The sequence below is a fragment of the Epinephelus lanceolatus genome, chromosome 20 (assembly GCF_041903045.1).
Source record: "Epinephelus lanceolatus isolate andai-2023 chromosome 20, ASM4190304v1, whole genome shotgun sequence".
Taxonomy (NCBI): Eukaryota; Metazoa; Chordata; class Actinopteri; order Perciformes; family Serranidae; genus Epinephelus; species Epinephelus lanceolatus.
The window spans coordinates 17,255,505-17,282,716 of record NC_135753.1 but is presented as its reverse complement, the minus strand read 5'-3'; the positions used below and the strand labels follow the sequence as shown (position 1 = coordinate 17,282,716).

The window sequence follows — 27,212 nt, the reverse complement described above, 5'->3', positions numbered from 1 at the left end:
CTGTGCTGCAGTAGCCATAGCTCATTCTCCTCTGCTTTAAAGACAGCCCTGCTCGTCCACACGACACCACCACGCCAGCTCTCCTCTCTCTGGAGACCACAGACTCATTAGAGCGGCCCCGCCCAATAGGAAAAGGTAGGTTAATGGCTATGCTGTCGGTTAGGAGTGTGACACAGGGAAGGGTGCGTCTTTCAGTGGAAACAAGGAACACTAATGCACATATTATGCAAGCGCAGACCAGGGCGTCCTTGACAGCATACAGCAGTGTGTTGTTCAAAAACTTAAAAGAAAAGTTCTGTTAAAGGACAGCTGCAAGCAAATTCATTCAATATGAAACTGTTTCTTTCATTAGAATTGGGAAACATTTTGAAATTCAGTTCAAAACAACATGAAATGAGTAAAAATAGAAACACTTTGATCATCCTTAAGACACATATTGTGCCAAAGATTACTCAAAAGCAAAAAAAAAAACAACTCGAGTGTTTATCTAAATGTTGCAAGTTAAAAACATAGCTGCATAAAAATGCACTTTCATCTCTCCACATGCATCATCAGCCCTGTGATTCACTTAAAAATGTACCTAGACCCCCCAAAGAGAAATCAAAGGTTCCACATGCATGAGAAGTACAGATCAAAAGGAACTGGTATAGAAGTATTCTGGCGTTGAATCTTTATTGAAAGCACAGTGAAATACCGATGTGGCTCAAAGGTCAGTCATTAGTCCGCAGTGGTGGGACAGTGATGGGGAGGAGACGATTCTTTAGGTGAGCTACACACTGGTGCCACTGTGGGTTTTTGTGTGCGGTCGTCTGCGGTCTCGTCTTTAGGGACGCCTGCTCCATCTTCTGCAGGCGTCAAAGTGAAATAGCTCGTGTGCTGAAATTTGAGCACTTCGTTGCCCCAGCTGGTCCATCCAGGCTGAAGACTTCGGGCAAACAGCTCCAAGCACTTGGCTTCTGCTCCGATGAAGGGCTTCAACACCTCTACAGAGAGAAAGAAATGAGGAGGAGGAATGATCGTGGCTGGCTTAACCCACTCCGGGGCAAAAATGAGGCCCTTATTGACCCCCTGTTGCTCTCGCTCTCTGTGTATTGTGTGTGTGTGCCCTGTTGCCTCCAGACTACAAACTACACATGATAACAGTATATCAAATTCACCTTACACCCAATAAACAACCACCTCTGCCTTAGGTTTGCTGGTTCAAGCAGTGTTTTGCTGCCCTCTCTGGTTAAAGGCTTTAAATTCGTAACACCTGTATTAACACCTGTGACAGGGATGTCACCATGCACTGACACACCCTGGAGTACACTTCTACATCACAGTAGCATGGTAAAAATGTAAACCACTGAATGTCAGCAAAAAACATAGATTTAAAGGAATACTTCACTACCTAAATAATCATTTGTATATAAGTTACCCACACATTCTGATCCCAAGTCGTCACAAATTGCTGCTTTATCAGTGAAATTTCATGTCTACATACTACACGCAAGGTATCCTCCTGTTGATGTTCCAGGACGCCGCAACCAACACAGAGATGTCGACAAAAGCACATGGGTAGATTTAGAAAAGAAACATCATGTTTTGGTTTGGTTTTTATATGGGAAACAAACACCGGGTTCCTTGGTGAAAGTCGCAGGTTTGTTGGACTCATCCACCAGACCTCCTGCTCGCCCTGTAGGGACTTTCCAGCTCATTTTATAACGTCATTACCGGCAGGGTTTCAACCTGACTCCATCCAGTGGTGCATTATACTGCCACAACAGGTGCTGTTCCATCCAGCCATATTACAAACTGACGCCACCTGGTGGTGTATCATACAAAAAAAGGTGGATTTTGGCATCTGTGTCTGAAGGCAAAATCATTGACAAAGCTGTGGTATTTGACGACTTTGAAATGAGAACAGGCTGCAATTACAGATCCAATGTTACGCTGAATTTCGGAAGGAAACGTGTACTTGCATGCCTTCACAGTGAATGAAGAATCCAAAAAAAGATTTGATATTTGATTTTTCCATATTGCCCCGCCGTAATTTGGAGAATTAAAAAGTGTATCCACAAGGTGGAGAACAAGGGCTGAATAAAGCCCAGCAGCCAACACCCGAATATCTTCACAGAGAACTTCATGAAAGATAATGACTATGTTGTCAATATTAAGATCACTGTGGACAGATCTCTATTGGTTTGTCTTTGTCTTTGCATTTTGCGATCAGTACCTCTGAGTACATGCATCAACCGATAATATGAAGGAAAGCAGGCAAAGCAGGGTGGGGCTCATGTGAACACTTAAAGCTAAGGCACTTAACGATTCAGTTGATATCGTCCTTCAGTGGTAGCCTTCACACTGTGCTACAAAATTTGGAAAACACATTAGTAATTCATTTATTTACTTCACATGAATTGACGAAGTATAAATACAGAGGCTTCCCTGGTCCCTGGGGACCGCACTGCATCCACTCCTTATGGGGGCACTTGTTACTCTGTAATAGGCAGAGGACAGCACTGGCAACCGCCCAGCTCCTTCATGCCACTGCACAGATTTTTCAGTGTGGAGGCTGCCTGTGACCTTGAGTCTATAAGAGATGATATTCTAGGAGCTGCACACCTGACAGATACGTTTCACTTCCTCTGCCCTGGTGCTACTCTGCCTGCTCTTGTGCATGCTCAAACCATCCCGACACTCGCCTCAGCCAACACTCTGGGAGTTAATGAGCTCAAAAGCCTGATCCCCAAACCGATCCAACCTGCACTATGTGGTGCCCTGCCTCCGGTTTTCTCTTCCTCTGCACGTCACAGAGACAGAGTCACAGAGAGGAAAGGCCAAACACGCAGCTCTCAGACTAATTCAACCTCAACTGGTGACTCAGCTCTCAAAGTTGAACAGAGAATTAAAGGTCCAATTATCATCTTAACTCTGAAATGGGACAATGTATGAAACTTCTGCCAGGAGAGGCCTGAGACAGAGGAAGGTGTTACTTAACTACTCTCTGGACGAGTAACATATTCAGTCAGTTAAATATTCTGCTGTACAGGCTCCTTATATTCTCTCTGGATTTGATTCGGGATTAACAAAGTCAGAGCAAACTAATTATGTTGTACAGGACGGCCCCACTACAGAACACTGAAAGTGGGAAAGCTGACAAAGAAAGCTAAATATTGTAGCTGCCAATGAAACACACTGGTGCATAGATCACTGTCAGATCCATTCCCCACTCAACAGTAATGCAACCGACACAATTGGCAGTGAAACTCTAATATTAGGAGCAGCCCTTTAACTACTAATTATAATATCGACTTGTGGAGGGACTTTCTCAATTTTTCACAATTTCTGAATTTGCAGGGGGCCCTAATTAATAAAGACCACGCGTCTTGTCGTTCAGAGGAGTGCAAACACTTTTTTTTCCCCGCAGCTTGACCATCTGGCAAAGGATGTGTTGTATCCGTAATGGTGTCCCTTATCTCTCCATAGCAACCGAAAATGTCACCGATAGGAGCCCCATCTGAGAGAGGGGGGGGCGGAGGGAAGTGGGTCAGGGTTTCTTAACGCAGCAGGCTTGAGGGTTGTGGCTTCACACCGTCGAGGCTGCCCACTGGCTCTAGCAGTCCTGATATGCTCGACAAAGTACAGCAGAATTGCAGGACTCAAGATGAAAGCTCAGGTTGATTAATGCCAAAGGTCTTGGGAGTCTTTCGAGAAAAAAAACTACTGCAAGACTGCATGAACAAAAGAAAAATCCCTCAAGACCTAATGTGTAAAACTATCATGTCAAACAGTTAAATAATTAAACTCTTTTGTTTTATTGGCAGCTCTGTGAGAGTCGGGTCAAGCCCTTTTAATATTTCATGACACGCTGCAATTTACAATTATTACACAGATTTGAGCCACACCCACTACCAACAGAGCTCTCTCACCTCTCGCAGAAAAATAAAAAGCAGCATAGTAATGGCACATATTTGAAATTTCGAGCAGTTGCATAATCTATTGCAGGAGTGAACAAAAGAAAAGCCCTTCAAGGCCTGAGGTGTTAAACTGTCATGTCAAATAGTTAAATAAATAAACTGTTCTGCGTTTATTGGTAGCTCTGCAAGAGTTGGGTCGAGCCCCTCTAATATTTCATCACACGCTGCAATTTAGTTTTATTACGCTCACAGATTTGAGCCACACCCACGACCGACAGGGGTTTATCACCTCTTGCAGAAAAACAAAAAGCAGCATAGTAGCTGGTGCTGAAACAGATGCACCGCAGTTACACATGCTACTCATTCTGGCCACTTAGTAGGACATCTTGCAAAGAAAAAGCACAAATAAAGCCTTTTTTCTACTTTTATATCATTAATTATTAGTGCTAAATCTAAATAAATATCTGCATTACAAACCACAGCAAACAAAGCAACTGGACTAAACAAAACAGTTCTGATTAAACCTGCTGAGAGACCTTGAACACAATCTGTATCACAGCCCCACAATGGCACCATTATGATTTAAAATCAGTGTGTTTTAACAATATCCAGCCACCTCCATGAGGTGGAGGCTTTTCTGTGCTTCTGAAAGGACGCCGGCAAACACTGGCTGTGTTTTGTTCTCCATACTGCACAATAAATCGCGCTCCCCTGGGAGGGAGGGACATGACGTCAAGCCTCTCTTATTCATAGTCCCTGCATATTCATTGTCAAGGTTTTACATCGATTCTAAGTAGCGGACTCCATGTTGGAGTCAAGTCTTTACACACCACAGCCAGTGCAGATGGGACAATTGTGATCAAATTTAAGCAGCAGAAGCCCCCCACTCTGAGAAGTCCTCCTGTTATTATGAAAACAACAGCATGTTGTGTTTGAACAGTTTTCTCTCCTTCAACATAAATATCTAGAGAAAATGCAAACTTTCTGTGGTGGAAAAGCAAGTTACACATTCAATGAGTGTGATAGTTCTGCTTATATTGTATCACAAATAAATTATTACTTAATTGTGCTCATTACTCACATAACAACACACTGCAGTCAATATTCTGCATGTAGCAACTGTTGTCGTCCTCTAACATGGAATAAAATTTGAAGTTTCAGCCATGCAAACATAAATAACTGACGCAGACTTTGCGTCTGTGTGTGTTAGAGCAGACTGTAGTAGAAACAGAGCTGATGATTGAAACCGTACAGCGAGGTAACAATCTCTGATGTTGCAGCATTGCCCTCTGGTGGCACAGTAAAACATAACAGTAGTGTACTGACTGAAAATACAGAGCATTCAGAAAAACTGTCGGACATATTTACCTGAGAGTGAGGGCTTCTGGGAGTGGAGGGCTGATGGGACGCTGACAATCAAACGGTGATCCTCCACAGGAACTTCTGTTGTCTCTGGAGGACTGAAAGCGGTTCAAAAACAATGTATTTTATTTTTATAGCATAAGCAGTATAGAAAGTGACACACAGAGAGGTCAAACATTTCACACCATGTGGAGTTATCTGCAGAGGAACGATATCGGCCCAGCACCAGCACTTCGTAAGGCTTCTTGTGATGTGAATCCAGAGGAAACACAAACTCTGCAGATGTGGTCACCTGAGGGAAAAAGAGCAAACCCTCAAAACATCTGGAGTCACACCAATAGGTCACATGCTCATGATTGAAAGTTGTGTCTATTCAAAGTTTCTGTACCTTGACCCAGAACCATTCAGCCACAACTTCCACCCCCCAGTGAGGATACAGCTCATCCCGGACGTAACGGAGGTGGCTGGGCCGGTTTGTGACCCAGGTGACCACTAAACAGTTCGGGGAGGCCAGTTGAGGAATAGGAAGCTGTTTCAGCTGGGATGAGGGCAAACAACTGTACCTTCATAGAGAAAATAGATTTAAAAAGCCACAACATGTAAATGCAATACCTTTATTTCAGTTTTAATCTTAAAGAGACAGTTCACCCTGAGTCAAAAATACATTTTCTTCCTCTCATCTGTAGTGCTCTTTAGAAATCTAGGTGTTTTGGTGTGAGTTGTCGAATGATGGCAGTATTAGTCGTAGAGATGTCTAACCTCTCTTGAAAATTATGAAACTAGATGGCGGTCAGCTTGTGGTGCTCAAAGCACCAAAAAAAAATACATGAGAAAAACAATGCAATGTCTCTTTCCAGAAACTATTTTGTTGCTAGCAAACTACACCCACCAACTGTATCACTGTGCAGAAGGAAGCATGCATCTACTCATGGACCTGAGGCTCGTGCTCATGACAGCATGAGATGTAACCATTAATGGCGTCCTCCTCAGCTGAGCTGTAACGTTAGCTAGCTCAGTGGTGCTAGGTGAGCTAGCAGTAGATGCACGTTTCCTTCTGCGCGGTGATATGGTTGGCAGGTGTAGTTCAGCAGACAGAAAATAGTTCCTACATGAAACTGCTCACAACAAGGTCTGTGGATTATCTTGAGTAACCAGGTCATGATTTCTGGAAAGAGACATTGCTGTTGAGGTTTTCAAATGTCTTTTTTGGCACTTTGATCACCACAAGCCGAGTACCATCTAGTTCCATGATTTTCAAGAGAAGGCATCTCTACAGCTGATATCTCCAACACTTGGCAACTCACACCAAAACAATCTAGACTGATAAATCACACTACAGGAAAGAGGAAACATATGTACTTTTGATTTTGGGGTGAACTTTTCCTTTAAAAAGGTCTCTACACTGCTTAAGCACTAATAAACGCATTACTGACCGACTAGGCTTATTATTTTTACATGCATGCGTTATGGTCTAATGCTTCCCAAAATAAATCTAAGGACTCACAAGATGACTTAAAAGATTAACTTTTGTTTAATTTAAATAAACCCAAATTGATATGCTGGTCTTTGGCTCATGTCCACATCAGGGCCATAACCTATATAAAGAGTCTCAGGCTGACATTGCTTCATTTAAAAGGGTAAAATGCCAAAAAGGTTGGGAGCTGCTGGTTAAAGGAATTCTAATATATAATGTATGATATAGCTGTTAAATTTAACGTGTTATCTTATTTTAAACTGTTTATTTTAACCCAGTTTCTTGTGCTGTTTTAACATGTAAATTTCATCGCTGGACGTAAACAATAATAATAAATCATCTTATCTTACTTTGTGTTTCACAGTGTCTAAAATGCTTGATTGACAAATTACCTGCGACTCCTTTTCACAGACTTGTTTTCCCACGGTGGATCCATAACTATTAAGTCATACCTTCTTCCATCTGTGTGAGACACAAGCAGCTTTAGTAAACAATGCCAGGCTGGGAGATAAATAGTGTGCTCTCACATGAGAACCACACTGAGCCATGCTAGGATTATTTACAATAATAAATTCATTTATGCCACAGTGACTTTAGAGCTTTCTTTTATCTTCATCAAAACAAAGTTGCCGCAACTGAACAGTGGCTGCAATTTGTTTGCATAATCCGTTTCAGATGGGCTAACAAATATTTACATCTTTCAGTTCCCAAAATTGCACTCACAGTGGACAAGGGGTTGTGTTCTTGTGAAATCAGAGAGGAGGAAGGCTGTGTGTGGGGGTACTACATATTCCTCTCCCATCAGAGTGACCACTGCAGCCCAGTCCGCCTTGTTCTCTGTAACCCGAGAGAACAAGTCCACATGAGACGTTCGGCCATCCTCAGCAACAAGTGGCTGAACGCGCTCCTGCTCCTCATCGGCCACTAGAGGGAGCTCTTTCGCCATTTCACACAGAGCGGCGAGGCTGCACTCCTGAGAGGGGAGAGGCTCTTTCACTGGTTCTGAAGCTCCTTTCAGGTATCCGAGGGATTGGGCGGAATCCACCAAAGACTTGGTTCCCTCCAGGATGACAGACCTGATCTGCATTAGCACAAATATATTATTATACACTGTTATTAAGAAGGATCTGAATTTTACCTGTGTGAAACATGTATTTCAATCATTCAGTTCAATCTGCACAGGCACAAATCTCTTTCCAAAGATGATACATGCAGCTAAGACTTCAAATTAGAGAATGAGAGTCAACCCACCTTCTCGTGGAAGGCCTGTGAGTCAACTTCCCCCTGGTTGAGTTCACTGTGTTTTCGTTTCCTCTTCTGAAAGGCAAATTGATTTTGAATTATCAATGTTAAGTACAGCCTCTCAGCATTTGGCTGCAGCTTGTCAGATTTGAGAATAAGCTGCTTTTCTTTGTCATACATGACAGTAAAGCGAATGTCTTCAGGTTTGTGACTGATTGTTGACTAAAACAAGGAATAAGAAGAGGCCACCTGGGGCTTTGGGGAATTATAATGGTGCTTTTTCCCCCCTTTTTCCCCCCTTTTTATATTCAATGGACCAAATGACGAATTAACACAATTAACATTTAATAACTGAAGGAATCAACAATGACAAATAATAATTATAGTAGTTGCGGCCCTCCTTTGTATTTTTGTGTTCATACATGGTCATTTCTATGGCTAAACAATATTTTATTATATATGTATATGTCTCCTTTGTCATTATACCTCAAAGTTAACATCAAATTTACAAATTGTTATCCTATTCAAATAACAGTAATAGATGTTGCTGAACGTAGGAGGCACAAAAACAGAGGGACTGAAGCATCTGACACTTGTTAGGTCTTTCCAGCACCCACACTTGATGTAGAAAACAGCATGTCACTCCTGTGTGCAGTGTCTGACTTTGACAGAGAAGGACAGCCAGCATCCTGCCAGCAACCCCGAGTTGCGCAGAGGTGCAAGTGCTCGTTCATCGCTGCTTGAAGCTTTAATTTTAAAATGTGTTTCTTCAGAGGAAATGACTGAGGAGATGGACCAACAAAGCAAAGCTGGAGTTACAGGTGTTTTTCAATCTGCTACTTCAAACCTGGATGAACTGGCTAACACTGTAACATCGTACACCAGTTTTTCTAAGGACATGTGAGTGCCAACTAAAAGCTCAGGCTCAGACTCAAGCAGCTTCATCAGGCCGAGGGGGAGGCCTTCAGAAGTGGGCACAAACAAGGCCAGGAGGGAACACACTGATGAAGCAGATCAGGGAAGCAAAGAGCAGGTACTCTGAATACTTAAATGACCAATGACCAGCCAATGACTCTATGTTATTGTGGAGTGGCATTCCCTAACTACAGGAAATCCTCCACTCACACTGGGGAGACCCGTCAACTGGCTGATGACCTAAATTTGTTTTACTATGGGTTTGATAAGCCCACTTTCACACCCCTTACCCACTCTGACTCAGACATCACATAACCAACTGCACCCCCTGCTGCCACCCTTACACAGATCTTGAACAGATCGCTGGAGCTGTGCTGTCCCCAAGAAACCCTCCATCAAAGGATTAAAGGACTACAGGCCTGTTGCTCTGATGTCTCTGATAATAAATTCCTTCAAGAGGCTGGTTTTGGCCCACCTGGAGGACATCACAGGCTTCCTAATGGACCCCCCTCTGTTCGCCTACCATGCAAACATGTCAGTGGACCTGAATGCATGGGACTGCATTACAGTCCTGCAGCATCTCGACTCCCCAGGGACGTATGCAAGGATCCTGTTTGTGGACATCAGCTCGGCAATCAACATCATCATCCCAGACATCCTTCACTCACCCAGCTCACAGAGCTCCAACCTGCCTCTGAATCACAAGCTTCCTTACGAACCAGAGGCAGCAGGTGGTGTTACATCCAGCACCCAGACCATTAGCACTGGCGCACCTCAGGGATATGTGCTCTCCCCACTGATCTTCTTCCTCTACACTACACTCCATCTAACATCAACACCATCAAGATAAAAGACACAGAAGATAATCCTGCGCCAGCTCAGGAAGTTCAACCTGCCTCAGGAGCTGCTGATGAAATTCCATGCAGCAATAATCCAGTCTGTCCTCTGGACATCCATCACTGTGTGGACCAGCCACCAAACAAAACTGGCTATTTATAAAACAAAACACACAATATAATTACTCATTCTTATTTCATTTATAATGCTACAACCATTTCATTGTATATTGTATATATTTCAGATTGTCTACTTTACTATTTTATTATTTATTTTATTGTCTACTTTAATATTTTATTTTATTTTAATGTCTACTTTAATATTTTATTTTATTTATTTCATTGTCTATTTTAGTATCTTATTTATATCTTCATCTTTATCTCTTGTTTCCATTCATGTTGTATTTCTATTTCTACTTTGCACGGAGCATTGGAACAAAAAACAATTTCCCCCCGGGGATTAATGAAGTATTCTGAATCTGAATCTGAATCTGAATCTGAACAGACTACAACAGTCAGAACTGCACTCACTGGTGACATCCTGCCCTCCATCCCGGACACATACACCTCCACAGTTAGGATATGGGCAGGCAACATCACTGCAAACAATCACACCCTAAACAGAACCTGTTCCAACTTCTCCACTCTGGTAGACACTACAGAACACTGTATGCCAAAACAACCACTTAGGAACAGTTTCTTCCCACAGGCTGCCACTATGATGAGCACCAGTCCCCAGTATCAGACACAGTCCCTCTGGAACAATGTAAACACCAACCATCCACTTCACCTGTATATTATATTGTATGTTTAAAGTTCAAATTAGGGCTGCCACGATTAGTCGACTAATCGATGACTAATCGACTATTAAAATAATCGGTGACTATTTTAGTAGTTGACTAATCAGTTTGAGTCATTTTTCATAGAAAAGTACTATAAAAGTAGCCCAAAATACTCTTGCTGCAGCTTCTTACATTCAGATATTGGCAGCTTTACACACTCTCCCATGACGGTGAACTAAAACCCTTTGGCGTGAGTACAAAACAAGACATCAGATGACGTAATTTTGGGGTTTGGGCGAGACAGACCGACATTTTTCAACATTTTAACACATTTTTCGATGAAATGATTAGTCGACTAATCGAAGAAGTAATCGACAGATTAGTCGACAATGAAAATAATTGTTAGTGGCAGCCCTAGTTCAAATACACACTGTAAACATTTAAATGTCTGTAAAACATAATCCAAGCATGCTGTAAACACTGTACTGTCATATCCACCTGACTGATCTATATAAGCAACCGATTAAATTCATTATTCTATATTTATTCTAGCACCTCTTGCGCTCTGGACCACTGCACTATTGTCCGACTGTTTACACATTTTATTGTGTTTAGAAAAATATATACAATTACATATACAGGGTGTCTACAGATATAACCAAGTTAAATTTAAGACCAAACCTGCAATGGAAAATACATATTATATATACGTGTGCGTGTGTGTGACACACATGTGTAAGTACTCTTTTGAAGTAAACACACTGATGTCAATTCAAAATGAACAGTAAGGGAAAATGACAACAATTGGGTGAGTTTAAGCTTAATGTGTTTAATGTAAAAAGAAAAGAAAATCTCATTGTTGTCATTTTGCTATGTATTATTGCAATTCTTCAGTCTGTCCAATGATTGTTAAACAGTCTTTGGGTTTGTCAGGCTGGAGAAATTTTCATGGTAATGTGACCATTGAATCTGAATTTAAGACAATTTAAGACTTTCTAAGGCCTTATATTAACAAAACTTAATTTACAGCAATTATATACTTTTGAAGGCCTTATATTAAGAATACTTAGTTTAAGATATTTTCAGACTTTTAGGGCCTTATATTAAGAAAATGTTAAGACTTTTTCGTAGACTTTTTAAGGCCTTATATGAGGAAAACTTATTTTAAGACATTTAAAGGCCTGGGCCCATATTCACAAAGAATCCTAAGACTAAAAGTAGCTCTTAGTGACGTCATTCTAAGAAAAATCTTATTCACAAAGCATCTTAGGCCTTAAGAGAGCTCCTAAGGTGACAAGCTGTTAAGAGGAGGGAGGAGGACTTTTAAGAAGCCTAAGAGTGTCTTAAACAGAGAAGATGGCGGAAAGACAGAGAGGACGGAGAGATATTCTCCGTATGAACGACAGTGATTTAATAAGACGCTGTCGGCTTGATCGTGCAGGGATAATGTTTGTGGTTGACCTCATCAGGGATGAGCTTACTTTTCCCACCCAGCGTAGTAACGCAATAATGCCCGCTTTGGATTGCAGCACATACCAGCGCTGCTCACACTCATCGCTTGTGCGTAAAAGGAGAGGGAACGACGCATTGATGTGTCGGGCAATGTGCTCCTAAGTCTACCTCTTCCCTTGTGCCGTGATCCCGGGACCGAATTTCCCTCTTAAAACTCCTTTGTTCTCCTCTATGAGCTGTGCCAACAGCAGGCACTGCTCTTCTGTCCAGTTCGGCTTTCTCGTTCTTTTTACAAGGAGGCCAGCAATCACAGTAATTGCTGACAGCTGAGTCTGCGTCCACCATTAATATCAAATAGATTAAGTAGTAAAATAACCAGCATGGTGAGTAAACATAACAATAAGCAAATCAATATAATAATCGGCATGTGAATGAGGTACGTTCAAACACTTTGAAGCTGTGTAACAATCAGTTTTAATTTTGCTGAGTTTCATCATCATGACATAAAATTATTTTCACGATTACACATTTCTTAATACAGTCTAAGTTTTATGATGGTTGATTTCACTGTCCATTCATTACTAGGAGCGCATTTGTTGTTATTTTTTTTCTTTTTGTAACAACCAATCACAGCTTTTAGAAGATGCGTCATACCTAGCAACGGGGTCAACCACACCTCCTCACTAAGATTAAAGTTTCTGTCCCCTCCTTGCTCAGAGTTGCTCTCAGAAACTTCCTGAATCTTAGCTTAAGTTAGGAGCTCTCTGAGAGGACTGTGAGAATCTTTGTGAATACGGGCCCTGATATTAAGAAAACTTAATATAGGATTTAAGACTTTTTAAGGCCTTTTATTAGGAAAACTTAATTCAAGACATTTTTAGACTTTTTAAGGCCTAATATGAGGAAAACTTATTTTAAGACATTTAAAGGCCTTATACTAAGAAAACTTAATATAATACATTTTAAGACTTTTTAAGGCCTTTTATCAGGAAAACTTAATTTAAGACAATTTAAGGTCTTATATTAAGAAAACTTAATTTAAGACATTTTCGGACTTTTTAGGGCCTTATATGAGTAAAACTAATTTAAGACTTTTTGAGGCATTATATTGAGAAAACCTAATTTAAGACTTTTTGAGGCATTATAGTAAGAAAACTAAATTCAAGACATTTTAAGACTTTTAAGGCCTTATATGAGGAAAACTTATTTTAAGACTTTTTGAGGCATTATATTAAGAAAACTAAATTCAAGACATTTTAAGACTTTTTAAGGACCTGCAGACATCCTGATGAAACCAAATTAACCAAAAAGTGGTCTCTGATTTTTATTATTGTAGTTTTATAGATGGTAAATACAACTCTGATTTCTGAAGACACCTATACACTCCAGCTGCCAGTTTATAATGCATTCTCAATCACTTTACTACAGTCCTGCATTAAATCCTTATTTATTAAGGTCATGATGTTCACTTTTTGTTGCAAGTGCTCTATAAAGATGTTGGTTCACCTTTTCAATTCTGGAGGTTGTAGAGTGTAGTGCTGTTGAACTGGATGTGTCATGCTGAAATGTTCTTTTTTTTAACACATCAAATTAAAATCTTTGGATATCATTGCAGATGTTTTAGTAGTTTTAGCTCAGACAGTGAAAAGGTAATTGGTGTTGCATTAAGAAGTGTACTTCACGTGTCATTACACAGCCAGCAGCAGCTATAGGAGAATGAGTACAGCCCTGGTACCAGCAGGTGTCGCTGTAAAGTCATTTGTAGGAGCCCTCTGTTTACCTTTGATGGTCTGTCTGCTCTCTGCAACGTGTCGGTGTTTCCTCCATCCACAGCAGCACTGGCTCTCTCACTGTAGTGGCTTGTTAAAATATGAAAACACTGCCTTTTAAAACGACACTTCACGTGTGTCTTGTGATTATTATCTGTCAGTCGGATGCAACGTGAATAGCCCTGATCAATGAGAGAGCGTGCATCCACAACCCAGCCCCGCGTGCACACAGCTACCACAGACATAGTCAAACCGGTTGGTTTAAACTAGCTGGCATTAAAGCGATTCAGTACTCATTGTCGGTGGCTGGGGCTCCGGTGCAGCAGCCATGTCCTGCCCTGACGACAACAACCTGTCCAAACAACCGCATTCACGGTGAAAAGATACCGAAAGTGAGGCGCGTTTAAAACTCAGCCGTGAGCTGCTTTCTTCAGTGGGCGGAAGTAGTCGGTCTGTCCCTTACCAGTTTCCATACCAGAGAAACGAAAGCGCCTGAATAACACGAAGGAAGTCGGCTGCCAACTTTAGTGGACGCGTAGCTGAGCTAGCGGAGTGACTAAGGAATGCATTAAAGTTGAACAAAATGTCTAACCGAGGGGCCCAGCGTCTCCCCGCAGCCTCCATGGAGAGAGGAAGAGTCCGCAGGAGGATACATGTTTTCGACCGCCGCTCAAAGAGGAAGGAGCAGGCTATACTTGATGCCAGTGGTCTGGATTACAATGACTTCCTTCAGCTTGTGCGAGAGGTAATGTTAGCCAACTTTTACTCGCTGCTTGGGTGGTTAAAACGTGTTGGCATCTTTAATTTTACACACTGTCAACTTGTGCTTAAATTTAAATGTATGGTCTTAATTTCATTTATAAAATTGGCTCATATTTTAAGTTTAACTCACATAAATCAGACACAGGGCTCCCACGGTCAGGGAAAACCTGGAGAAGTCATCCAACAGTCTTGTTTACCAGGCCTGGAACAGTTATTAGTAAAATTCCTTCAAAAAGTTTTTGGAAAAGTCATGAATTTTGTTGTGTGTACTGAAGTTGTTATGGTAATCTGTGGATAACCTTCCACGTTAAGGGACTGTTCGTTACTTCTGAGGGGGTGATACAAGATGGGAGATACAATGTTGTGGAGTAACCACACTGCTCAATAATAATTAAGGGCTTGCTAAAATATACCCAGACAGGAGCCCACCCGCTGGCTATGCACACATATTCCTGTCACGCCCTTGACTATGAGTTTTGGGCCGCTAAATATTTTGCATCACTACAGCAGCAGAGGGAGTGCAAACAGGAAGCATCAACAGAAAACAATACAAAGCAATATGCCAAAAACAAAGAGCAATATAATAAGGAAGCACCTATAAGAAGCAAAATATAATAAAGAGACCGACTGAATGGCTGATTTCACATTATTGACTGTTTGAAGTGTAGATATTGCGTAGTTAATCAATACTGGTATTGTACCGGAGTGATTGTATGCAATCCCGACAACGTCTGGACATGCTCCTGATAAGTCTGCGGATGGTGTCCAGGAGGATCTCCTCCCACACCTGGATCAGGGCATCAGTGAGCTCCTGGACAGTCTGTGGTGGTACTTGGTGGCATCGGATGCACCGATACATAACGTCCCATAGGTGCTCAAATGGATTTAGGTCAGAGGAACGAGTGGGCCAGTCAATGGCATCAATGCCTTTGTCATCCAGGCACTGTCTAACACTCCAGCCACATGAGGTCGGGCACTGTCCAGCACCAGGAGGAACCCAGAGCCCACTGCACCAGCATAAGCTCTGACAGTCGCTCTGAGGGTTTCATCCCAGTACCTAACAGCAGTCAGAGTACCGTTGGCTATGACATGGAGGTCTGTGCGACCCTCCAAGGATATGCCTCCCCAGACCATCACTGACCCACCACCAAATCGGTCATGCTGGAGGATGTTGCAGGCAGCATAACGTTCACCACGGTGTCTTCAGACTCTTTCACATCTGTCACATATGCTCAGTGTTAACCTGCTCATATCTGTGACGAGGACGGGGCGCCAGTGGCGGACCTGTCAATTTTGGTTTTCTCTGGCAAATGCCAAAGGCCCTCATGCCACACTCATGCCACACTCATGCCATGAGGGTGGCATGAGGGCCGGACGTTCTCTAGTCATGGAGTCGGTTTCTGACAGTTTGGTCAGAGACATGCACACCAGTAGCCTGCTGGAGGTCATTTTGTAGGCCTCTGGCAGTGTTCCTCCTTTTCCTCCTCACACAGAGGCTGTTGGGTTGATATCCTTCTGCGGCCCTGTCCAGCTCCCTTCATGTAAAGGCCAGTGGCCACCACATGCAAAACCATCTCCTCTTTGGAGGTTGTCTTGCTTTTGCCTCTCCATTGCACCTGTTGTCACTTGCATTTACAACAAAGCAGGTGAAACTGATTCACAATCACTTGTGCTTCCTAAATGGACAGATTAATATCCCTGAAGTTTAACTGACTTGGTGTTATACTGTGACTATTAAGTGTTCCCATAATTTTTTGAATAGTGTAGTTGGAAGTATCAAAGTTACGTAATTAAATTACAAAATAAATGTAGTTGCAATCAATTATTGGTTAAAAAAAAAAATGAAATTCAACCAGAGTTTATAATCAAAATGTTGGTGATTACAAAGAGGTTATATCAGAATATTTTCAATGTGGTAAAAGCTTATATGTAGAGCATTAATTCTAATGCTCTGTATGTTGTTGCAGTGCAGGAATGACTTTTTTGGCATATTTTTGGATGATGTGGCTCAGCAAAGCCCTTGGAGCGCAACATTAATGCACTTATGTTTTTAGGACCTTTCAGCTTTATTGCCCAGTTCAACACTTTTTACACTTCTGCTGGTGATAGCTGTAGCAGGAGGCATTATATTTTCGGGTTGTCTGTCTGTCCGTCCATCCCATTCTTTTGAACACAATATCTCAAGGACGCCTTGAGGGAATTTCTTCAGTTTTGGCACAAACATCCCCTTGAACTTGTGATAAACTGATTAGATTTTGGTGGTCAAAAGTCAAGGTCAGTGTGACCTTGCATCTGTCTCAATCTTGTAAACTCAATATTTATTACTTAAAAAATAATGATCCAATAATATAATAGTACATCACCGACAGTAGCTGCTCAGCATTATGAGTAGGTTTACTTCTGATACTTAAAGTACATTTTGTCGCTCATACTAATGTACTTTTATGGAAGTTAAATTTTAAATGCAGAACTTTTAATTTTAATGGAGTATTTTAATACTGTGATGTTGTTTATTTTACTTAAGTTAATAATTTGAATACTTGTTCCACCTCTGAAGACAGGCTAGGATACACAGTCATCATAAAGCAAGAAATTACTCAAGAAAATGTGAAAAATATTGTCAGTAATCTTGCTTAACAAATTGAAGCAGAGTGTTCAAGAACAGCTGTTTATAGCTAGCTGCAGTATGTGAGACTTTTAAGTTTGTCCCTCTCAATAGCTCATGGCCCCAGTGGCTCCAAAATTCAAGAAAACAAAACTGTTGAAGTTTGGTGGATCAGTACTCATACAGGATTGTTGAGGCTGACTTTAGCTGCTACTGTGCCAGTGCTCAGTGGCATGAATGCCCCTCCCTTGAGTGAGTTTGCATGTCATCATGCAGGTTGTTGTTGCACACCACTCCCTACAGAGATGGCATGTTATGACATTTCTATTTAAAATAACATGATGACTGTTTTATCAACAGGAAAAACAGTTTGTATTTGCTCCACAGACAGAACAGCAGGGCCCCAGGTGCAGTGAGAATGCTACAGCCACACATAGATTTTAATTCTTTGGGAAACACTTTAAAGGCATTGCTATCTTAAATATATAGTAAAATGTCTTTAGTTAATGCTTTTAAATAGTAGAGGGACACAGGGAACATCTGACAAGATTGTTGCTATTGTCCATTTTTGTGTCAGAAAATAGTAAAGAATTTTGATCACAGCTTCCATGATGTCATCAGATGTTTTGCTTTGTCCAACCAACAGTCTGAACCCCAAAAGAAATAAATTACAGTGACAAAAGCAGCAAATCCAAACATTGGAGAAGCTGAGAATGGCTGGAATTTTTGCTTGACAAATGACTGAAATAATAAATCAATAATCAAAATATTTGTCAGATAATTGTCTTTTGATTGACTAATAAAAGTTGTTTTAGCTCTAATAAAGACAGACACAAAATATTAATGATTGACATTTTGTCACAGAAATTTGGAATCCGTCCACATGAAACATTTGTGCTGGCCACGACGGACAGAACAGTCCTGGATTTTGACAAATTTGGTGAGTAAATCAGTCCTTGTTAATTCAAAAGTAAACATTATGCCACTGTAAATTATAGACGAGAAAAATGAGTAAATATATTTTAAACTGTGGTTCATTTGTACTGTCAATAGCGTCACCTGTAACCAAAAGTTTTTCTGACTTTGTTTTGAATTTGCTGTGTTTCTGTCTCTTGACTTGAAACCTGGGTGTTGTGGATCAGTTTACACAAGACAGCTAAAATAGTTGATTTTTTTTTATTGTAGAGGAGTTTCAGGATGGCAGCACCCTCCTCTTGTTGGAACACGAGGACCAGGCTCTGGTAGCGGCTACAGAGGAGCGCATCAAATTTGAACCTCATTATGATACATTGACTGGGAGTGGCACGTATGAGTACTATGCTAGTCAGGGCCAGAATCCATTGTGTAAGTGCTCATATAATCAGTATAGTCTGCTTGAGATGGACAGAGAAATTAAGCTGCATATCATCACTCAGAACTACTTTGTGTTTTTTGTTCCAGCGTACGCACTTGCTGAGCTGATTGACAACTCTCTTTCGGCCACAGCTAAAAACACAGGAGTGAGGACGATAGAGATACGGATGGTTGGTTCTGCAGTTGCATATGATTGTCTAACCAAATATTTCACGTTCAACCTTTGCATATGATGTTAATGAAAGGTCCACAGAGAGTTTAAACAATCTGTGCCTTTGTCTATCTAAATCTGCAATAGCAACAGACCTTTTTTGTCTGTTTTCAAGATGTTTGATGAAAGTCTCGGGAAACATGCAGTGATAGTACTAGATAACGGATGCGGGATGACCTCGAAACAGCTCAACAACTGGGCAGTGTACAGACTCTCTAAATTTTCAAGGAAAAATGGGTCACTTGGAAGGTTGGTGTGCTTTACATTTTTAAGTTTCTAGCATCAAATAAGCCTTAATTGTCCAAGGTGTGCTTACAGCCTTGTTTCTTTTTAGTTTTAAATGCCCAAAATGAAAATTTTGTCTGGTTTTTCTCTGTTACCTTCACTACAGTAATCAGGAGGATTATGTTCGGCCTGATCCTGTCCCTCGTAGTCTCAACAGTGATATATCCTACTTTGGTGTTGGAGGAAAACAGGCCACTTTCTATATCGGAACCTCAACCAGGGTATGTCCTCTGTGAAAATAGTTGAAAGGCCCCTTTTATGTTTTTTCTTTATGTATATAATGTTATGATATTTGATGTCCATATTAAAAGTGACCAAAGTTTCAAATAATGAGTTAAACAAATGTAAAAGTAATCCCTTTAAGCCAGAACCTCAGCTTCAGACCATTGTTGATACTCTAACTGTTCTTTTCTGGTTTAAGACAAGCTGACGTCAGCTCATGATAGATTTCTTTATCTGCTCTAGGCAAGCTACTGCAAGTCTTTACATTACGTACACTGTACGGGGATCAGGGAAATATGTAATATTGGTTGCAGATGTTAATTTCTCCCTGATTTCAGATCAATTCCTTGCCATAACATGAAGCTCTATTAGGAGTTTTTCATGGTAGATATTATGGTAACTATGGTAAACTTCCCTCCATCTTGCCGGTGCCCAGATCTCCCTGCTCAGTTACCAGGGAATATCAGAGGACTACTTTCAAATTTTTGTATGCACGACGCTAGAGGTGGGAATCTCCAGGCATCTCACAATTCGATTCGATTATGATTCAGAGGGCAACGATTCAATGACAAAACTATTAACGATGCACATTAGGCATTCTTTTTATTTCTATGCATGATTTATTTTTCTTACTGTGTGACTACTTGTTATTTTTAAAACATGGCTAACTGTATATGGAGAGATCCATAATTAAATAAACAGATTAGTTTACTGCAGGTCCCCTTTTCCTTTAACCTTATGGCCAAAATGCTTCCATATCATAGCTTTTAAACCAGTTGCGTGGATATTTGTGGGATATTTTTTGCCGGCATAGTGTCCAGTGTTTGCATACTGTAATATTTCACTTGATATACAGTACCAGTCAAATGTTTGGACACACTTTTTCATTGAAGTTAATGGGAAAGTGTGTCCAAACTTTTGACTGGTACTGTAGTTTGAAATTCACATACTCTTGAATAATAAATGGTTCGCAGCCTTTTTATTTTAAAAGTTAACTGCATTAATTAATGAATTAATTCATATGAAAGCATGTTACAGTGTCCTGCCTGTATGATAATAACAAAATCATGTGGAGGTGAAATGCTCTGCTGTGTTGTTTTAATGTCTCCAGCAGTAGAGAGAGGGTTATGTGCTGTGTTTTTAAGACTGACTCAGACTGAGCGTAGAGTTGTTGTTTTTTTTTGGCTGCAGAGTGGGTTGGTCAGTTGATCTTTTTTGTTTACATTACTGCTAATCGCTGCTCCACTCTGGTAACATTAGTCTCTAGATGATGGCGTAAAAAGTATTCACAATAATTCATTATTTAACTCTTTCGTGCCTGCACTGTAGACCGTCTGGGTGCTGCTCTGCTCTCGCGTTTGAGTTCCACCTCTTTAGTTCTGTCAATATCATGTTAATAATAAACAATTAAATAATTGACTATTGACATTTAGGAATCAATGCCAAATCACCCACATCTGCATCGTCATGCATCTGCATCCCTACACAACACAAAGAGTACAGAGGCGGATTGAGAGAGTGAGAGCCACCCCTCTGATCAAACAGTAAAACTAGGCAGTGCTGATCAAATATAAACCAAGTTTCTGTTACAGCATTGTCTGATTCTCACCTAAAATGTTTTTAGAAACATATTTTATTGCACTGTTCAGCTGTATTAGGAGAGTTTGTGAAGAGGCAGTGGACGCCATACTGTTTCCTGTATTGCAAAAAAACAAAGGCTGAAAAACTTGGATCAAAAGGTAAAACTAAGGCAGTGCTGAGCGGCTGTGGCTCAAAAGGTAGAGGTGCCTCCAGTCTGCATGTTTCTTTGTTGTTGTTTTTTGTTGGGACCTTTTGCACATGAGTCGCAGACTGACTACATTCGAATGAACAAGTAAAAAATAACCATCGACTGGTTTTCTTTGTTTATTAGATGATCACTAAACCAGCAGGCTCCCCAGATGTCCATGAGCTGGTTCTGTCAAAGGCGGACTTTGAGAGAAAAGAGAAGAACAAAGAGGAGATTTACAGTGAGACCATAAGGCATAGGAAGGCAAGTGTGCGCTTGTAACTTCAAAAACAAGGTCATCATGTTTTGCATTTTGGAGCTCTTTGTGTTAACATCTCTTCTGTCTATCCTCTGTGGGATGTGTCGTCGTCCTCCTGCAGCCTGGGGACTCTTCACATGTGAATAAACCTGATGAGCGCTTTCTTCATCCCCTTATCACTGAGGAACTTGAGAAGGAAAGCTTCACAGCTGTGGTCATTACGGAAATCTTGCCTGACCATATCAGATTTCTGAAGCAGAATTTTGACGTGTGGACGAGACAGCTTGCGTGAGTTTATTCACCCACACCATCCGATATGTACTCAAAAGTCTGAACAGGTCCCAAGTTGTCTGCTGCAAAAAATATGTCCATATTTCAGCAACGTGTATCACTATTACATTCATGGAGTCAATGGAAGGGACATGAGGAGCAGCTCTACAAACTCAGATCATCTCTCTAAAATTGACATTCAGGTGAGGCTGCTGCTTTAATTGTTAATGTGAGTAACGTCTGTTTTTCTGCAGACTGGTTTTGCTTTAATGCAGTCTGTCTCCGCTGATATTATTATATGACTCTTTTCATCAGATCACTTTGCGCGAGAAGCCTCCCAGAATTCCCCGTGTGATGAATATTAGGGAAGTTGACAACGACATGCAGACTCTCTACATAAATTCTGCTGCAGACAGTTTTGAGTTTAAGGCCGAACAAGACGGTGGCACTGTCGACGGAGTCATTCGGTATCATCCTTTCCTCTATGACAAGGAAACATATCCTGAAGTCCCTGATGCCATGCAAGGTATTCAAACCCTAAATTACTGAATATACTTTATGACATATGACAGTTTTGGATTAAAATTGTGGATCTACATTTTGATCTTTGTTCATCAGCCACTCCTGATGATGATGATGATACCGATAATGAGTCTGGAGTCCTGCATCAGGCAAGAGGGAAAAGGCCGATATTTAACTGTTACTGGAACGGACGGCTCATACCTTACACAACAGTGGATGAGTAAATGCTTTTTTTTTTTGTTACATAATTAGTCTCAGGTTTGACGTTTTTCTGTGGGCCGACACGGAAGTTAGCATTACACTGGTTTCCTCATCAAAGAGCCTATGAGATTTTTCCATTGGATCTTGGATTATTACCGAAAATAAGCTCTGTGGCAAACAACCGTTCATAGTACTTTATGATACGACGTTTTGTTCTGCAAGATAATCTTCACAAATCAACACCACTTTCATGATGAAGGCTTACTGCAATCGCCAGAGGTAAAAAGCTAACTTTAGGCTTTTAACAATCTACACCATGTCGCATGACCTAACGTCACCACCATAAGAAGACTGAAAAGCCGCGTTCGGCACGACTTTGTGTGAAGACGCTCTGTAGTCCCATTTAGCCTCTTGTTAGCAGCTGCCTTTTTAAGACTGCTTCAAAGTTCATGAGTGGGGTATTTACTGGCATATTTTATGTCATAGAAAAAAATGTGAAAGTCTCTTAAGCTTGTGTTAACTGCAGACCTTATTTCAGGCATCTTAACAACAACCCATTCAAAAACACTCTGAGATGAGGGAACCGTGAGTGGTAAAGTGCTAACTCATTTCTTAGGGCTCATTCCTGGAGCACTCTACAGGAGGGAACTTAATTCCTTAGACTTACAAGTTGATATGATCTGCTATTTCTGTCAGAGAGAGAAAATTTAAAGAAACCACTGTCATGTCTGTATGCCAAATATTACACTAGAGTCACCAAGTGGTTAGCTTAGCATAGCACAAGGACTGGAGACAAGGGGAAACAGATAATTGCCACAGTGGATCAACTTGCAGTGACCCCAGGACAGGGATCATCGACCAGATTTGTTCAGGCATTGAGGCCTAAGCAGACACTCTGGGTGCCGGACTTTCAATATATATTTATATGTTATATGAATGATTGGCTCTAATTAGCCTGTCATTGTTTGATTGTTTCATTATCCCATTTATAAAAGATGGGAGTTTGTTTCAGCTTCACTTATCCAATCTACACTGCTCAACCAGCAAAATGTTACGCCCAGTTTTCTGTCACACGTTCCTTTTGTAAATGAGGGCCAGTGTGAATGCAAATCCAGTTGAGAGAGAGACAAACGATGCCTGTCCTGCCAAACTAGGAAATGATGCCCACCAAGCACTGGGCAAGAGAAGCTAGTGCTGAACCATGGAAAGTAGAAAATTTGACTTTGGCAGGTTTAGGGTGTGTCTGTTTTGCTGGATGGATCTCACCTCAGGCTGATGTTGTGGTAGGACTCAAGCAGTCAAGCAAGTTATTGCCAGTCTTACTGAGCTCTTTCCCAGACTGTAATGACATCTGTTGAAGCATGTGACATACAGTGGTGGAAAAAAGTTTTTGGACACCCTTAAAATTTTACACAATCTCAAATATTATCATGAAATATTTGTGGAAAAATCTTTTTTGTGTTTCAAAAGGTGTGGCTGCATTAGACAGATACAAACAAATACAAATTATATATTTTTGTTTATTGTTTACAAGAAAAACTAACAAAACTAAATTCTTGACAGTTTCAATATGTCAGTTCTCAACATTGTCGGTATCAAAGTCAACAAATAACAGAGAATGTGTTCAAAACTGAACAAAAAATAAATAAACCATCACATCATCAAATTAATAGTCCTGCCATTGGCACGTAGTAGAGCTCTAATCCTGGCTGGCATGTTCCCCACGAGCCTTTCACACTGTTGAGGGGTAATCTTGTCCCATTCTTCTTGAATTACTGCTTTTAATTCTTCTAAATTCTTTGGTTTATGCTTTGAAACAGACCTTTTGATAATCCACCACAGATTTTCAATGGGGCTCATGTCCGGGGATTGAGCTGGCCACTCTAAGACCTGGATACTGTGCTCCTGCAGCCAAGTTCTACTGGCCTTGGATGTGTGGCAAGGGGCATTATTTTGTTGAAACATCCAGTTTTTACCTCGACAGAACAGTGCACGCACAGAAGGGAGCATGTGGGTTTCGAGAATGGTACAATACTTGGTAGAGTTCAATGTGCCATCACAGACAGTGAGATGACCAACACCAGCAGCACTCATGCATCCCCAAACCATGATACTGCCTCCACCATGCTACTGTACATGCTGGAGATAATGCTTCGCCTGGCCTTCTGCGTACCCTCACATTAGTAGGAGGAAGATAAAGCTGGAAACTGGACTCATCTGACTACAAAATCTTCTTCCAATTCCTGGCTGTCCAGTTCTTGTGTGCCTGGGCCCAACGACGCCGGGCTAACCTCTGTCTCTCATTGATCAGGGGCTTCTTGATAGCCTTGTAGGACCTTAAGCCATGATCTAAAAGTCGGCCACGTACAGTGCGGGTGGAACACTGGACACCAGTTTGGTTTGACCACTGCTGCTGAAGCTCCTGTGATGTCATTCAGAGGTTTTGCCTGCACATGTGGATCAGGATGCGGTCATTTCTTGCTGAAGAAACCCTTGGACGCCCAGATCTTGGTTTGTCTTCCAAGCTGTTGGTTCATCTGTATTTCTGCAGAGTGTATCCAACTGCTCAAGGACTGCATCTGCACTTCCTGGCTATCTGGCGGCAGCTGTACCCTTCCTGGCTGAGAATCTTTATCTTCAGGCGTGTTTCCTGCGTTAGGTTCCTTGTTTTAGCCATTTTTGTGTCTGAAGAACTTTCAAATGTGCTGGCTTTATGTAGACACGAAGCTTGGCAACAAAAATTGTGTCTTTTAATAAAAAGAACGACCTTCATCACTGGTACCAAATGACCCAATACTCAAAATTTCTTATGTATTTTTATGGAACCAATCAATTTTAAATTTTAAATGGCTTTTTTTTAGGATTTATTTAGTATTTTGGCTGTGACTGTACTAAAAGAAATTGCACTTGAAGATCTAAGAGTGATTCTTAATGCAATATTTCACAAATGCATGGGGTGTCCGAAAACTTTTTTCCACCACTGTATATAGCAATGAGCTAATTAAAACTAATATTTGCTGATGATTAATGTTGGACATCTGAATGTGTATTTGTATCTGACACAACCATGGTGATCTGGCACACATCTGGCTTAGTCAGAACACCTTGCACCACCGAGGGAGCCAAACGATGTCTCAGCAAGGTCATGAACACCTGGTTGCCATTAAGGAAGGGCGTATATGAAGAAACAGGGTGATTATGAGATTATTATCCAACAAGGTTGTCTTTGTTATCGATTAAACAAATTCAACGGCCTAGCCTGTCTAGGGAGCAGCCAAGAATGTGTGCTGTTGCCTCAATTTCTGTATAAGCCTGAGAACCCTGTCTTTCTTGGGTTAGCTGCTTCCTGGGACAGCTCTTTATTTCTTTTGACATTCATTTGTGGCAAATAAACCTGCACTGAGTGAACTCAGATTCATCTTTGGGTTCTCATCAGTTTACTTCTTTTGCAGTAGGTCCTGTGATGCCTACCATAGTCAGAACAAATTTAGTCAGCTACAGTTAGCGAGCCTGAAGGCTCACACACACCAAACCAACTTCAAAGAGCCAGCAGAGATGAAGGCACCCTCCTGTGTCGCCTGATGTTGCCATGCCAAAAAAGTTGCACAGGAACACACTGCCAGGATGTGGTAAACCAGCACTTTCATTCTGTGCCTGCATGAGTGGAGAAAAACTCTTCACACCAGCAGACAATAGTAGTCTGTCCTCATTCAAAAAGGAAAACTGTAAGATGCTAGTTAGCCAGTTAGCACACTAACAACACAAAAATGTTGAAGAAACAAAGCATGTTTACTGTGTGCTAGTGAACAGTAACACAAACTATCACAAAACATTTCTGCTGAAGAGCTAAATGGCAGAAAAGAACAGACTACTTACCTTGTGTATCAACTTTGTCTTGGTCACATTCCCTCTGACTTTAGCTTTTTGTTTACTTTCCTCACTTCCATTTCTATTCTCATGCACTGAGCTGAGCTACCAATCAGAGTGATTTCATTCACCAGCAGGCTTTGCTGACATTGATGTTGATTAAATATGCAGAATTTGCAGAAAAAAAGAAGTCAGGGGCCGCTGAGGGGTAATGGTGCAGGACACACCGCACTGACGAGGGTGGACAAGGCCCAACTTTGATCAATGGCTGACTGTTGGCTTGGTGTGTTAGGGCCTTAAGTCAACAAAAAAACACCACCATAGTTCCAATGTTATCTGTGGACTTTGGTGATCCCCCAACTTTTCCTCTACGGAAACCATGATGTTCACATTTGTGGTTTTGATTAAAATATCTTGACAACTCTTTAAGCAGATTGCTATGACAATCAGTACAGATTGCTATGACAATCAGTACAGACAGCCATGGTTCCCAGAGGATGAAATGTAATAACTTGAGTAATCCCTTCACTTTTCATTATCAAGTCCAAACTAAATTTGACCAGTACTTTACTAAGGACAATCCCATGCAATTCACTAGCTCTATATTTTGTATAGATATTTTCTCATCTGACCCTTGGCAAGGCTTTAAGGCAACTTCAACTTAATTTATTGAAGAATTAGCACAGTTGTTGGTCTTCTAACACTTTTACTGTCCATCTGGCACAGGTTTGATTGGTGCGCACCCAATAAAGACTCAAAGGAGATTGCAGAGTGTTACAGTCGGATTTCAGGGGTGCTTTTCACTGATGACAGATTCAAGGTCAGCACGAATAAGCTCACCTTCATGGAGCTGGAGCAGAGACTAAGGAGCAAGGACGCTATCTTCACACGCCTTGTTAACGGACAGGTGGGCATATACAAATGGACTTTTTTTGATTATTAGAACAGATAGCAGTGTCATCTTCAAGAGTGTACTTCTGTAGCATGTGTGTTAGATGTGGATATATTTCTAAGATTGATTAGTGCATAAAAAGTTGAATGCTGATTCTTATTTTGCTGTTAATGTTGTTGATATTTATTATTGAAAGTGTTTACCTGAAAAGAACAGTTCTGCAGTTACCTCCCTATATGCAGTGAACTGAAGTAAATCAGTTAA

At 41.0% G+C, this 27,212-nt stretch overlaps 2 protein-coding genes across 3 annotated transcripts in view; one reads left to right on the top strand and one right to left on the bottom strand.

Moving 5' to 3' along the window:
• Positions 1–653: 653 nt before the first annotated feature.
• mettl4 (methyltransferase 4, N6-adenosine) lies at positions 654–14,109 on the bottom strand. Its single transcript, XM_033638742.2, has 8 exons — positions 13,743–14,109; positions 7,987–8,052; positions 7,459–7,816; positions 7,128–7,197; positions 5,650–5,824; positions 5,447–5,553; positions 5,268–5,359; positions 654–983 (listed from the first exon to the last, which is right to left on the bottom strand). Exons 1-8 carry the CDS (start codon positions 13,974–13,976, stop codon positions 718–720), a joined length of 1,368 nt encoding a protein of 455 aa, XP_033494633.2. The 5' UTR covers positions 13,977–14,109; the 3' UTR covers positions 654–717.
• Positions 14,110–14,314: 205 nt separating this feature from the next.
• smchd1 (structural maintenance of chromosomes flexible hinge domain containing 1) overlaps positions 14,315–27,212 on the top strand; it is a 36,315-nt gene continuing 23,417 nt past the window's right edge. For both annotated transcript variants that reach the window (XR_013488255.1, XM_033638740.2), the window contains exons 1-12: positions 14,315–14,476; positions 17,963–18,038; positions 18,284–18,442; positions 18,539–18,621; positions 18,778–18,911; positions 19,054–19,168; positions 21,082–21,201; positions 21,318–21,484; positions 21,576–21,669; positions 21,782–21,992; positions 22,085–22,208; positions 26,783–26,963. Coding sequence is in view for 1 of the 2 variants with exons in the window: in XM_033638740.2 (XP_033494631.2) it covers positions 14,315–14,476; positions 17,963–18,038; positions 18,284–18,442; positions 18,539–18,621; positions 18,778–18,911; positions 19,054–19,168; positions 21,082–21,201; positions 21,318–21,484; positions 21,576–21,669; positions 21,782–21,992; positions 22,085–22,208; positions 26,783–26,963 (1,626 nt within the window). In the remaining variant the exon portion in view is untranslated. The remainder of the gene's footprint in view (positions 14,477–17,962; positions 18,039–18,283; positions 18,443–18,538; positions 18,622–18,777; positions 18,912–19,053; positions 19,169–21,081; positions 21,202–21,317; positions 21,485–21,575; positions 21,670–21,781; positions 21,993–22,084; positions 22,209–26,782; positions 26,964–27,212) is intronic.